The sequence below is a fragment of the Pundamilia nyererei genome, unplaced genomic scaffold (genome assembly GCF_000239375.1).
Source record: "Pundamilia nyererei isolate P.nyererei 1_Seehausen unplaced genomic scaffold, PunNye1.0 scaffold00012, whole genome shotgun sequence".
Lineage (NCBI taxonomy): Eukaryota > Metazoa > Chordata > Actinopteri > Cichliformes > Cichlidae > Pundamilia > Pundamilia nyererei.
This window is the reverse complement of record NW_005187413.1, coordinates 3,218,526-3,233,397: the sequence shown is the minus strand read 5'-3', so window position 1 is coordinate 3,233,397 and position 14,872 is coordinate 3,218,526. Positions and strand designations below refer to the sequence as shown.

At 37.5% G+C, this 14,872-nt stretch overlaps 1 protein-coding gene across 8 annotated transcripts in view; it reads right to left on the bottom strand.

The window, feature by feature from the left end:
- Nucleotides 1–13,986, bottom strand: part of cfap20dc (CFAP20 domain containing) — a 38,297-nt gene extending 24,311 nt beyond the window's left edge. For 5 of the 8 annotated variants that reach the window (XM_013908668.1, XM_013908666.1, XM_013908672.1 and 2 more), the window contains exons 1-11: nucleotides 13,849–13,986; nucleotides 13,610–13,699; nucleotides 13,210–13,303; nucleotides 13,035–13,107; nucleotides 11,815–11,929; nucleotides 11,488–11,635; nucleotides 10,892–11,038; nucleotides 8,672–8,787; nucleotides 8,378–8,480; nucleotides 6,727–6,867; nucleotides 3,956–4,269 (exon numbers count right to left, since the gene is read on the bottom strand). In XM_013908668.1, the coding sequence (XP_013764122.1) occupies nucleotides 3,956–4,269; nucleotides 6,727–6,867; nucleotides 8,378–8,480; nucleotides 8,672–8,787; nucleotides 10,892–11,038; nucleotides 11,488–11,635; nucleotides 11,815–11,929; nucleotides 13,035–13,107; nucleotides 13,210–13,303; nucleotides 13,610–13,699; nucleotides 13,849–13,869 (1,362 nt within the window). In that variant the 5' untranslated portion in view covers nucleotides 13,870–13,986. The remainder of the gene's footprint in view (nucleotides 1–3,955; nucleotides 4,270–6,726; nucleotides 6,868–8,377; nucleotides 8,481–8,671; nucleotides 8,788–10,891; nucleotides 11,039–11,487; nucleotides 11,636–11,814; nucleotides 11,930–13,034; nucleotides 13,108–13,209; nucleotides 13,304–13,609; nucleotides 13,700–13,848) is intronic. The other 3 variants (XM_013908667.1, XM_005724749.1, XM_013908669.1) reach the window with 3 other exon arrangements.
- Nucleotides 13,987–14,872: the final 886 nt, after the last annotated feature.

The window sequence follows — 14,872 nt, the reverse complement described above, 5'->3', positions numbered from 1 at the left end:
TGTGTGTGTGTGTGTATATATATGTGTGTGTGTGTGTGTGTATATATATATATACACTGGGTGAATGTGCAGTAGTAGCAGCAAGGATCCTTGATGTCCTTGACACGCAAGCTTGCACCAAGCTCCATTGGTCTTTATGAAATTGATTCTGTCATTAATTAGTCATGTCACATAAGCATTGTTATTGTTACTGTATAAAAGCTGTATTAACAGCATTATGAAAACAGTGAGATGTTCTATAACAGTCACCCTTTAAACAGGTATGGGTCTCTCTTGTTGTTGACAGAAATGAAGTTCTGGTTTCTTTTGCATTTATAGCAGCTTTTTCATTATGAGGAATAATAGTTACTGACCAGAAAACAAAAAGTCGTAGGTGGGGAGAATGAAAACATAAAAGTTCTTTCTGTTACTGGTTTTAAACGGCTTTCAGCTGAGTGAAAGCAGCTGATTACCGTTAAGAGGTACAAAGAAGGGCAAATTAGTATGATGCTGTAATTGGACTAGAAAAAACAGATGGAAGCAGAAAGTTCTAAGGGTGATCCACTAACAATTCTCCAATTTCTAAACACAAACGTAGTCAGTTTATTTCAGTAATCACCAACACCATTTAACAAAAGCAGCCCAAATTGACCGGTCGCAAATAAAGAACAACTAACAACAGAGGCATAGCTTGTTGCCTCTGTTGTGATGGAAACAATATTGTATAAGTCTAGGTTTTATATATGTGTTTTTCCCATGGTAATTCAGACTAGGGAGAGGCCACAGAGGGAAAATCGATTTGCTCTAAGGCAATGGTGAAATCTTTAGTCAGACACTGAGTGGGGACTTGGTGGATCGGGGCAGACGCTCTGGATGAATCCTGAAACATGTGATGGAGGGCAAAACCATGTAATCTGTGTGTAACAGCTGTGTAGTGGTGTAGAAGAACGCCAAACATTATTTACCATTAGATCCAGAGCGATCCAATAAAGCTACTGCTGTGCCACATGTGCAAAAATACACACCCCTTTTTTCTGAATGCTGCGTGATATTGCAGGTATTTTACTGAACTCAAAGGAAAAAAAAAATCAGATACATACCCAGCTGTGGACAACACTCAGTCTCAATCTGTGAGTCGAATGCCTCTACAAAATCCAGAGTTACAGTAAATGGCATTATTCTAACAAGTTTAACAACAGCCTGAGGTCCAATAACAGCTGTTTTGACAGATACTTTCAGTGTTACGTAACAAACACAATATGTAACAGAAAAGAAGAAAAGAACAGCTCAGAAAAAGGTAAGCTATCGAGGTGAGGACTTGAGTGACGACCTATAGGACAGACCGAAAACTCTGGCAGGCAGCTGTGCCACTGTGGCGTTAAAGGGATTGTTCAAATAAGAGTGTTGGCAGCTATGTCAAGCGCAAATGAGTTAAAAGATGATTTTCTTTCAGTATGAAACAATGGCACACACAGCAGTAAACTGCCTACCGCAAACCTCAGTAAATTACAGCTGTAAGACTGATTTCTCAATTCTCCCTTCCCAAATGTTTCTACTCTGAAAAAGAAACTCCTGAAAATGCATGTGCAATGAGGCCAGCCACAAAAATAAATGTCTTCATGCCTTTACATTGCTAACCTTTTATTATAGCGCTATTATAAATCCCCCAAAATAGCATTTTAATGCAAACAGATTACAAACTCTGTATTAAGAAGTGACATTACTATATGTGAATTGTTATAATTTCCTTTTTTCTTTGTATGTAGATGTCAACCTTAACGGTTAAACACAATTACTGAAAACTCAGTTCCCCCAAAGCACGGTGGCAGAGATAGAAATAATATTGAGACAAAGCAATGCCTTTTGGAAAAAGAGCAAAGATAAAGAAAAAAAGTAGTAAACAAGAAAAGTTTTACAATTCACCTTATAGGTACTTTTTCAATCAGTCTAGTGTTCACACACATTGTTCTGGTTTGGACAGCAGGGTACTGAGGTCTTTAAAAAAAAAAAAAGAAAAGAAACAACAACAGAAAAAGCATGCTGCACTAACTATACAATGCCCAATGCTGAGGCAATAAATCCCTACAGTATTCTTTTATTCTTTATATGTGTTCTGATAGGCCCTTTATTAGATTATTTAACAAACACTATAAATTGGCAGCCAAGGAAGTTGAAATGGCTGTGCTCTTTTGACAGAGGTGAAAGTAGTTATAAAACCATTCTCCAAACCAATATTTCATGCAAATTCTAAAGAAATGTTCAACCTGGAAAGAGCTTTATGGAAGAAAGGTTATACATACAATTTACAAAGGTCACTATAAAAGATTCATTTTTTGAAACCAATCTGTTTTACTGTTTTCCCAATACAATAACCCTGGCTCTTCAGTTTCAACATGTACATCTAGATCTGTACACAATGTCAGTGATAAATGTGAGCCTTAGGAGAAGCTCTTACAATACAAAATACAAAATCATAACATGCACTATTAATATTTTTTTATTCAATGTAGTTGCTAACCTTGTAGATATAATGCATTAATTTAAAACTGCCATAAAACAAAAAGAGTGTTGAGTTTGATATTGTAAGATCACTGGCCTTGTGTTTCTTAAGATGTGCTGTTCACACTAAACATGGTTGTCTTGTACTGTGCCCATGCACAACTGTACTCCCTTCCCCCTTGTCTGCTGGACTGCACTCACACTGTGCTTTATGATCCAGGCCTGAGCACGCATCAATTTGTCTCAGCATCTCAATAAGCTTTCTCCCCATTTCATGCACACACGCTTTTGAAAAGCACTCTTGTGAGCACAATGAGGTTCACAATTTTATGCATTTTGTGTCTTAATTTGGACAGGGTTTTGTTTTGTTTTTTTGAGCGGCGACACACTATTCTCTCACATGCCTTACAGATTTATAAATTACTTAATGCATTGACTTTCTCAGAGGCAATGGGTGTTTGAGTTTCATGCTTGGGCAGAAAACATATGCCCACATCTTGGACAGACAATATGCGCTCCTCACACAGTAGCAGTGATCATATTTGTTAAAGGAACTGGTACAGCCTAGCGTGAATAAAACCTTGAATTTAACTTTACATAATGTAATTGATTCAACATATCTCCTCGGATTTGTATGTGTGTTAGTTTCCTGTTCATTTCTGGGGTTTGCTTCATATTTTTTTGGTAATTGATTTTCCTCTTTGTTTCCTGTAACTTTACATTCTGTCTTTGTCTTCCCAACACCGATTCCACCTGAATTTTGTTTTCTTATTGGATCTCTGTGTATACTTTGGCCTGTCCCTCCTTCATTTTTTGTCTCTATTTTTCTTATGCCCCTTTCTGGATTCCTATTTTGTTTTACCAAGTACATGACATGTTTTATTGCCAGTCAATAAAGCCTCAGCTTTTGTATTAATCCTGGCGCAGTGTTCTGCATTTGAGTTGTCTCCTGTAGAATCACAACAAGGATATTAATTCTGAATTATAAGATTTATTATAAAGTTTTAAATGAGTAAAAGTAATTAGCATGTCTTTGAAGATCATTCTTTGTGATCATAGTTTAATCTCCTTGCTAAGCATAAAGAAAATCATCGCTTTTTGTTACAAGTCTCAGAGCCATTAATAAATTATCTGATGATAAATAACCACACTGACCTTTCAAGTGAAAATTTGATGCATAATATGAAATGTGCAATATGAAATACTACTCACCAAAAAATTTAAAGTGAAATTAAAGCTAGTACTTCAAACTTACTCTGATTAAACGGAGATAAATCAAACTTTGGGCATTTTGAAGGATTTCTTAGTGAATTAGACATAGTTTTTCATTTCTACTCCATGTCAAACTAGTAGTGCATGTAATATAAAGCAGTTTTTGCTTGACAGATAATCATTAAGTGTCCCCGCAAGACAGGGGCACTTTGTGTGTGTGTGTGAACTCAAAGAACAGTGTGCTTGTGTCTCTCCCTTAACATACCTCATCACTTTCACTGCCAATAAAGTCATCCTCGGGCTGGACATCATACCGCCTCCCAATCTTGCTGTGAACCTGATGATCTCCCATCTCCATCTTCTCCTGGTCACCCTGGCCTTGTCCTCGTTTGGGTGAGTGAGGCTGGGATGAGAAAGTGAACACCTCCTTTTGCAGAGTGAGCTGAGGCTCAGACCCTTCATTACTCTCCCAGCTGTTCCAGACCTTCAGGTCAGAAGGCAAACCTTGCTGCACAGAGCACAGTTGAGACTCTGTGACCATGAGTGCTGAACTTTCCTTTGCAGGAGTGTGACACTCATCTAAATGAAAGATGATAAAATAAGATCAAGTAACAAAAGAATACTTGCAAGGAAATGTTATTAAGAGTTGTAAATGTACAAATTCCCAAGTATGTCTTTCACAACGCATGTAAACAATTAGACATGGAGTCAAATTACAATGAGCAATAAATCACTGTTTTATTACTTTTTAATCATACGGTTACTGTCATTCTAATTTGATTTGAATATGTGCACACGAAATTCATAATAACGATATAATAGGGTTGCAAATCATTCAACAACCTGGCAAAATAAGCATTAATGAAGTTATCCTGCACCGACATGTTTGTATTGCTTATTAACAACCCTGCTAGGTTAATTAGGTACAGTGAAACGTTATAGACAAAGAAAGAAGAAAAACATCAGTAGTAAGAAAACCATTTTACTGCTAATTTGTCACTGATGAAATGTCACCTATGCCAACTTTATATACATATATGTATATACATAGCAAAGAGAATAAAAGCTTGTTTTAGCCTTTAATGAATGCTGCATCCACTTCTGTTGGTATGCGAGAAACAATGAATCCTTATACTGCGAGATAAGCCTGAGATCACAGAAAGGGGCACCTAAATTTGAATGAGTGAGCACATTTGAATCTCTCGACAGTATAATCACTTTCTCTAATTGCCCACTGTGTGGCAAACCCTGTGCCCAGGAGATGTCCCTCTGACTTTTATTTAATGCGCCACATTACCATTAATGAACTAACTGCTTTCCGTCTGTGGGCAGGGCTGCAGCAAAGGAGCTTACTGCTGGAGAAACATCCATAATTGAGCTTTCGGAACACATGCACTCACTTCACAAGGACAATGTGGGTATAGGTGTGTCCGTGTGTGTGTGGGGTAGCAGTGCGGGGAGAGTTTGTGGGGGAGGGATCCCACAAGTGGCCTTGACACAGGTTATGCAAAATTAAAAAGGGGGGAAAAGCTTGTGTCCAATGTAGAATGAGATCTTTTAAAATTCATGCAACACTTCAACAATCCAGTTTAAAAAGTAAGAGTGGGAACACATATTGTTTTTCTCAAGCATAAACAAGGTGCTTATTAAAATCATAACATGCAAAGCAGTCATCAAAATCACCCAGCATGTACATTGCTCTAGTTTGTCTCGTGTTCCCATCTCTTGCTGTCGTGCTTAACTTTTACTAATACCACACATCTTCCAGGTGTCTATTTACGGCTGCTTTAAGCCTCATCGGCTACATGTTCTGACTTTTCTGCTAGGGTCAGAGGCTGGTGCTTGCTCTCCTGCCTGCTGGATGAAGGACTGCAGCTTTCCCAGCTTTCACTATTCCCTCTATGGTGCTGAGGTACAGCATCCCAAGGAGATGTTAACCATAACTGAAACACCTAATAATATAAAAGAATAGTACACCTTTAGCCCACCACAACACACATAGAATATACACTCAACTGCCACTTTATTAGGCACACCAGCTCATTAATGAAAATATTAAATCAGGTAATCACTAATAGCCAACAGAAATGGTTAGGATGACATGCAAATGAAATGTTCAAATAAAACATTAAAATGGGGAAAGAAAATGATTTCAGTGTCTCTGAACATGGAATGCCTGTTGGTGCCAGACGAGCTAGAGTATTTTAGAAACTGTTGATCTGCTGGGATTTTCCCACACAACCATCTCTAGAGTTTGCAGAGAATTGTCTGAAAAAGATCAAATATCCACCAAGCAGGCAGCTCTCTGGGTGGGAATGCCTTGTTGATTCCAGAGGTCAGAGGAGAATGGTCAGGCTGCTTTGAGCTGATAGGAAGGCAAAGTACAGTAACTGAAATAAGCTCAAATAAACGAAACCAAGGTATGCAGAAGAACAATTCTGAACGCACAAGATGTCAGACTTTAAAACAGACAGACAACAGCAGCATCAGAAGACCACACCAGGTTCTGCTTCTGCCAGCTATGAACAGGAAATTGCAGCTAAAACTTGTATAGGTTCACCAAAATTGGAAAAAGAAGACTGAAAATTCCCTGCCTGATCTGATAAGTCTTGCTTTCTATTGCTACACTTGGATGGTAGGATCAGAATTTGGCATAAACTACCAAAAAGCATGGCTCCGGTATCCCTTGAATTAAGGCCCCCTATTACCAACTGAGCATTGTTTGAACATCACAGCCTACATAAATATTGCTGATGATCATCCATCCCTTTATAACCACAGTGTGGCCATATGTGACACAAAGCTCATATCTCTAATAGAGCTCCTTTGGAATGTGGTAGAACAGGAGATTTATATCATGGATGTGGAATTTACAAATCTGCAGCATCTGTGTGATGCTACGTGTCATCATGGACTAAAATCTCTGAGGAATGTTTCCAGTAACTGGTTGAACCTACACCACAAAGAATTAAGGCAGTTCTGAAGGCAAAATGGGGTCCAAGTGGCTGGTGAGTTTATACAGTGCATACAACTTACTTGATGATGTTTGCTTTTCTCCTCCAGCACTGATGACTCTCAGCTTCTTAGATCCCTTCTTGTCAACTGCTCTTTTTTTAGGGGGATGTGGCTGTAAACTGCCAGATGCTCCTACATAATGTACTTTCAACATTACAAAAGCTTTATAACACAAAACAGTCAAACAACAATGTTATTAGAGCTTGCCAGAAGCATATCTGTGAATTGATTATGCACCGTGAAAATCCTTATTAATGAAGGCATTTCAGTAACTGAGCTTCTTACATTCATTCAGTGAGGAGAATATTTCCAGCTACATTATGTTCAGCTGAATTAGGGAATTTTAATCATCCCATTTTTTTCATTCTGTCATGCTCAAAGAATGCTGTATTACCAGCCATAAAAGCTGTTATTAGGTGCTTGAAAGAGCATGTTCTGAGAAAGAGGACTCTTATTTTGTTAGTTTGTTGATTCTGATGCATTTACTGATGTCTAGTATCTAGAAGAAATGAAAAGGCAAAGTAACCATCTATGCTCTAAGGCCAAAGATGCACTGGAAATCAAGTATATTAAAACCCCACTATTATATTAAAACCTTTTTACTCTTTGAGGATTTAGTGTCAAAAACCATTCACAGGTACTGAGGTAATGGCAGCTAGTTTTGCACTGAAGATTTGTGGTAAAATCTGTTTCAGTTAGTTTCATTATACCAATGTTTAGTTCAAAGTATGATGAAAATGTTTTTGCAGACCACAATTTAAGTTCATAAAATAGGCATTAGTTGTTTTGTGCCTATATCTAACACTTCACATCAGCAAGTATAAGGTGAATTTGCTTCACAAACCTAAACTCTAATGAACTCTTCATTTCCTTTGTTGGCAGATTAGATAAAGTGGTCCTCAAGACCTGCACAGATTCAACAATAACATATCTGCCCAGTAACTGAAAGGTCACAGTGCAAAACTGCAATGCCCCTGGTTTGATTACAGCCAGCGGGTGTGTTGTATATCACACCCCTCTCTCACCCAATGTTCTGTTTCCTTCTTTGCTGTCAGCTATTCAATTAAGGCGTGATGCCAAAAAAACACATCTAAAAAAATATGACCTAATGAGGGTGTGGGGAGTAGTGCTTGTAGTATCTGTTTAATAACCCATCATCATTCTGCTCAGCATCGGCACAGAAAAAAATGAGCAGAGGAAGTGAAAATAATATATTTTTTTGGCTTCTTTCCAAAGACTATTTTTGTTCTTCAGGTTTCAGCCTCTTTTTTTCTTTTTGGGTTAAAGAACTGTGTTTTTTTAATCCCTGTTAAAACCCCTAAATATCATTTTACAATTAAATATTTATCTAGTCCCATTTCCTGGGTTCTTCCTCAGTTTCTAAACCTTGTTTAATGTGGCATGGGTTCCTGCAGATACACAACACTCCCAGTCCACACAGACATATGTTACAATGGTGTACATGCAGCCCAGAAAAGCATAACTTCAGCTTGAGCTAGTGTACAAAGAAATAGAAAGAAAAAGAAACAAACAAACAGATAATAGATAAATAAAGTCTGTAACAAGCAATGCTAAGTGTTTGAGTGATAAAATAGCAAGATGAACAGGGTTTGTTCAAACATAGATAGCATTCAGACTCAATAAATCACTCTCTGTACTCTGTCAAATTTACCCTCATTGAGAATGTGGGAAGGTTCTCCATGTGATAAATTCTCACTCTGGTTGGTAATGCTCTGACTTTCTGTAGTAACCTTTTGGTTCATTCTACTCGATCCCTGTGGGACGTAACCAAAGGAAACATACAAGTTCAGAGACAAATTTATTCTGTTTTGTAGTAAATACAATTTATGGCAGGCATACAAATCATTCAGAGAGATATGCTGTAGGTTCTTACAGGATTGGCTAGATTACTAATTTGGAAAGGAAAAACAGAGACTACATTTCTTTCAGCTCCATCTTATGTTACCTTGCTTTTTCTTCCAGTTAGGAGAGGTGGTCCAGAGGCTCTGGAGCCTGAGGCTGTGTGTAAAATGCCCTGGGGCCTGGTTCTCCGATAACAGGTTGATCTGGCAGTGGTAGGAACTGCACAAAAGTAAGGCATTCCCATTAGTTATTGATCTGAATTGATTAGTTCTCTTATGCTAATACATAAGGCCATTTCAGTTTGAAGGGCACAGACCAGCATATTAAGATGAGGAAAGAGCTGTGTTCTTTCAAACTAAAAAGATCCCTTAAAGTCCCTTTGTAACTGTGAATAAAAATCTTTAGAACGTTCCCTTTTATGTAGATTATATACTGCAATATGTTTTTTTTATTAAATTTCTTAAACTATATTGCAAACATAATCAATCAAGAAAATACTATGCACTTTACTAATGCTTAGCATTTTAATTAGAGTCTAATGGGCAAAATATTTTATGAGGAATGAAAATTAATGATTGGATACAAATTTGACTCTACTGCTGAGCTGATATAACGGATGTTTTTCTTTAATCTAACAATCTGTTCCATTTCATCATGTGAAAATAATGGGCTACAGTGGGAGATGTGATATGGCGACAACTTGACCCCGCTGTATCTGTGCCAGGACTCATCAGGACCACCTCTGCTGATGTTAACAGCCAAACACACTTTCTTGTAAAGCCTCATCAGAAGAGTGAGCAAATACTTTGCTCTCCACAAAACACGCACACACACACACACACACACACACATACATACACACTACAATAAAAAACAGGCAGAGCTTTGGTGGATTTAAGAAGAGAAAGAGATGATGTTGCCCCTGTGTGATACAGCAAGTTAAATTAATTGAACTTTACTGCTGGAATGTGTACATTCCTCCTGAAACTTGAAAAAGAGTGATATAACCGCAAGAACTACAACAAGATCTATGTCTGCATAAGCTACAAATATTTTTAGAACAGACTTTAATTTCTGAGAAATTTTTGTCTTTGGGATTAAGAGAACGTCTTTGCTGAAGCACAGAGATAATCAGGGCTTGTTTGTTGTTGCATGATACAAAGTGCTGTAGCTTACTTTTAACAGTTTCTGACACTTTGGCTATTGAAGGATCAGCATTCACCCAGCAATTCTGTCAAAGTCAAAATTGGATGCCTACTTTAATAGCAATCGTTTTAATTATGATTAGGAATGTTATGCTAATAATGCAGATGCTAATTATGAAAAGATATTTCTTGTGCGTGGTTACTGCTCTCTTCTATGGGCACTGCTGGTTGACTCAACATGACTTAGACAGCTGTCAGAACAAATAAATATGCACTGATAAAAAAGGCCACAAAGGTGACAGAAGTGGATTACTGGTGCATGTCTTTTTGTATGAGGAGATAATTGCAGCTCCTTGAGTACAGGTGAGGCACAAATGAACACAAAAATGAAGACCACGGGAATTTCATTCCAGGAAAACAAAGTGATTATCATCACAGTGCCTTTGTAGCAAACACTTTCTCTACATGTAACCATTTGTGAACCGTTTTCTATTCATCTGTATAAATAAGTAAGTTCATGGGTGGACTGTGGCTCATATTGTGTACTCTCAATGTTACTCTCAAAACAATCAACGCTATGAACCTGCTGTGATCCATTAAAGAAGACCTACACTAAAGGACATATCTGACAAATTCTGTTCACCCTGTGAACATTACATTAATTTGAAATGTTGTAACACACCACTATTATGCTATAGTAACTATCACATCTCCTCTGGGGTCAAGAGCTTTGCACGGATTTTTAAATCCAGCTGCAGGGATTTCATCCACAACATTGTTGGTGGAGTCAGGCACTGATGCTGAAGATAAGGCCTGTCTTTGAGTCTGCACTCCAATTTATCCCAACAGCGCTCAGTGGCATTGAACTCAGATTTTGTGCAGAAAAATTACTTCACACCTAACTTATAAAGCCTTTTTCTTTACAAACCTGGCTTTGTGCAAAGGGGTACTGTTATCCTTCCAGATAAAACTCCTTCCTCCAAACTGTTGCTGAAAAGACTACCAATCTCAAAAACAAAGGGTCCTACTCCAAATAGTCTAAATCGTCTTTGTTAAACAAAGCAACAGCTACTTCATATATGATTTTAATGACAGTTTACACTTTGCACGCTTTATGGTTACTTTTGATGAAATTACAATTCTCAAAATGTTTTTTGTTTGTGTCTTATCTTACGTACCACAGTCAGAGTTAGAAAGACCAGTCCTCAAATCTGTCTTTCGCACATTTTCCCTGTTGAACACCTGAATGACTTGGTTCACATCTGGTGGGAACTGGCAACTGCGTGGGATTAAGTCCATTAGACCAGCTCCACTGCGAAACATGTCTAGATTGGAAAAAGTAACAATCTCACACTAATATTAGCTATAAAATAAGCTCAAACACATTATTACAATATATAACATCACACCACAAAAGTAACACTTTGATCAGCTGAAAAATACGAACTGACCGAGACACCCTTTTTGGTAGATAGAGTAGGTGTGCAGTAGGCAGCCAGTAATGTGCAGCTGTTATCACTGCTGAGCCATATCAGCCTTGAACAAAATCTACCACTGAGTTCTCAGCCAGCCACAGAAAAACAGCCAACTGTTTGTCTCTCTATCTCTCCAAACACACAAACATAATTTCACACAAACCCACAAGAACAAAGACCACTGGCTTGCTTCTGTGGCAAGTACTTAGGTACTGTATCTTTATTAAACACATTTGGAGTAGCGTATTGGGTAAGTCGATAAAACTTCAAAATTTGAAACCAGCAACCAACTACTTTACCATCATCTGACATTCCTGCATGCTCCGTTCTTACAGTGAAGATTCTCCGGACTTTGCAGGTAGCGAACAACGTGATGCCATCCAGTGTCAAAAATCCCTTGAACAGTTCACCGCTCAGTGATACAAGGTCGATGCATAATGTTGACCACTGAGACAACACATACAATATGAATTTGTAGTTAAAAGCACCACACACAGATAAAGATCAATACCTACTAAGAAACATGGAGAAGGAAAAAAACAAACAAACAAAAAACAAACAAACAAACAAACAGCTGACAGCAAATTTAATACTAAAGGAATGTCAAAGATGAATAAGATACTCACAACATTGCGTTTCAGTCCAACAAAAGGTATCTTTGCATGCAAAAGTGTGGCAGACACCTCTTTATGCACTGTTGATAAGTGGAGTCTTCTTTTTAGGCCCTCTGAATCAGTTATCCTGTGATTAACAGACAGCAAAGTAGAACATGAATTATCACCAGCATCAGTAGTGCCACTAAGAAATCATGACCTGTGAAAACAAAAAGCTTTATTGGTCTCTAGAGTAAGCTCTTAAAGATGTTTTCACTTTTATCTCACGCTGTGAAATCAGCTGTCATGACATACTCAAATTGAAGAAGAACAACGACACACAATGTTTTCACTGATTCTTAAAATAGTGTGCGAGTAAATAAGCAGGTAAGTGTAAGAAAATCATTTGAGGCAATATCTCTCCCTGATGCTCTTGATATCCAAACAGCAGTTTCTACTGCATACTGTAAGCTGCAGTTTACCAAAGATATTTTGGGGTAAATATAGAATTTACCAAATTAGACTGAAATAGAATAAAGATTGAAATAATGAAACAATGTAGAGTGGCATTCTTCTTTCAGTGACTAAATGCTGCAGTGACGATATATGAACACACAATTGCATTATGCAATCAGAGCCACTAAATGCAAACTGTGGAGAAAAACAGCGAGCACTTGACATTCACATTCTACATTGTAATAATGTGGCTGTTCAGAATTTATAGTGGCACACAAGATAAAAGCCTTCTTTGTGACAAATTGTTGAACAATATCTTAATAATAAATGGTTATTTAGGCTGTTACATAACAGTCAATGAGGCACTTTGTTTTCTAAGTGGCTCGATGGGTTTTTTCCTACCAGATGTAAACAAGCTGTTTTCACTGTGAGCCCATTGTTATTCAATCACTATTTCTTTGTCACACTGTACATTACTGGAAAAGCATTTTTCACTGTACATTACAATAAGCAAGTACTCTAAGTGAGTACATAAAATGTTATTTTGTTCTGCTCGCATAGTCAAAGGAGCTTGCAAAGAAAAGCGTCTGGACTTCTTTAAGTTACTTGAAGACGTTTCACCTCTCATCCGAGGTGTTTGACTACGATGACCTGGATGACTAAGAACCTTCACAGACTTCTGCTCGCATACATTTTTCAGCCAGAATGTTAAAGATTTATACCGAAATGTTGAAGTCAGTCAATTGAATTAACATTCATAACATTTGTACCATAAGAACAATCTCTGCGCTACTTACACAAGCTCAGCAGAAAAGTCATGACCGTGAGAAACATTGACTTGAAGCACCAAAAATCGTTGGAGAAGTCCAACTAAGAAAAAAACAAACAAACGAAAAGAACGAGTTACTATTAATATTTAGAATTAAACAAAACAACAAGTTGCACACTTGTATGAAAGTAGTAGAGACTTACGAGACATTTTGCCATTCTCTGGCATTTGCATCTTGACTGTCTGGCTGCTTCCATCCAGACAGTAAACACATCCTTTGACTTCTTTATTATACTCCTAAGGGAGAAAATAATGCATAAGAGGAATTGCTCAGTCTCCGTGTGTTATGACCAGAAGACTACCTGTTGTGTAACTGCTCTCTGAGATCCAAAATTTCTTTTGTGTATTTAGTTTTGTTTGTTTGCTTTTTATCTGAATAAGTCTGTAGCATATATGTTTAGAGAAATGCAATTGTTTCAGTCCTCATATGCAGGTGCCAGTTTGTCTTTGAGAGGATATAAAGCCTAGGTTAGTGTGATTACGTTACTGGTAATAAGCTAATAGTAAGTTAAACAAACAGCTCTAAAAAAATAAATAACTAACTTTATATATGGCTGACGGCCCTCCGCAGAGTTTCCATTTAGCCGCAGGGTCTTTTCCTTGTCCACTGAAGATCTCAACCACAGCTCCACCCTGCAAGAAACAACTAGTTCTCGCTAGCCTGCAGTCGATGTTACATCAGCCTGAAGCTCATATCAGCTCCGAGGAAATTGTATTTTTATACACAGGGCAAGAATTTTAGTAAATAAAGGGCTAAATTGATTCGGTTAAAATAAGCTTACCTGATAATTATTCCTGAACATTTTACATGACACAACGTCAGCGGTGTGAAAATACTTTTTGACGTGGGCGTACACCCCTGCTCAAATGATATAGGCAGTTGAGGAACACCAGTTTAGTTAACTCTGGACACGTCTCCATAGCAACCGGCAAAGTCCCGCTTGTAGAGCTCAAATCTCGCGAGTGTTTCTGTTTATGTTGTTTGTGTGTTTCCGTTTACCTTAACCTGAACAAAATCCCTATTAGAATACAGATTAACCCCACACTCCAAATTTGACATGTCTTATAAAGCGATACCTGACCAAAGGTTAACTAACCAGTCATTTTTCCTAAGCCTTCCGACAGAGGTAGTTAGTACTTTTTTTAATATACCTTTTGTCTGTAAAAACAAACAAGAGCCGATGGTAACTGGAATAATTAAATCGGCACAGTTGACTCAAACAATTCTCACCTGCTATTTTTATTGTAAATAGCTGTCGTTTACCTGCCACTCATGAAATTCAATAGGCGAATAACCTACTTTCACTTCTTTTTTTAGAAAAAATCCTGTCTGACACTCAGTTAACGCAATTTTGAAATTAATGTGATGGCAAGATTAGCGGCCTACTTCTGACAGGGTGCTATAAATTAATCAGACATAATAGTTACTCACCGTATAAATTAGCCCCATTATTGACAAAAATGTAGCACAATGAAATTTGAAAGATTTAAACAAGAAAGCTCAGATCACAAAATGTCCTTTGACTCTGCTTTTTTCACAACCAAAGTTTGTTATAGGCCATTTTTATTGGATTTCACTGCGAGGTTTTTTTTTTTGTTTTGATGTTTGTTTATTTGAGAGAAATAATATATTTTATGTCTCATCATATTTCATGTTGCCAGACAATGTAGATGGAGAGTTTAGCAGTGAAAAGAAACCTCAGAAAAATACTCTTTTTTTTTTCATCAAGAAATATTTGTGGAGTTGCAAAATCTAAGATGTGTTAATTATCCCAAGAATATCGTTCCTAAAGGTGCTGCTTAACA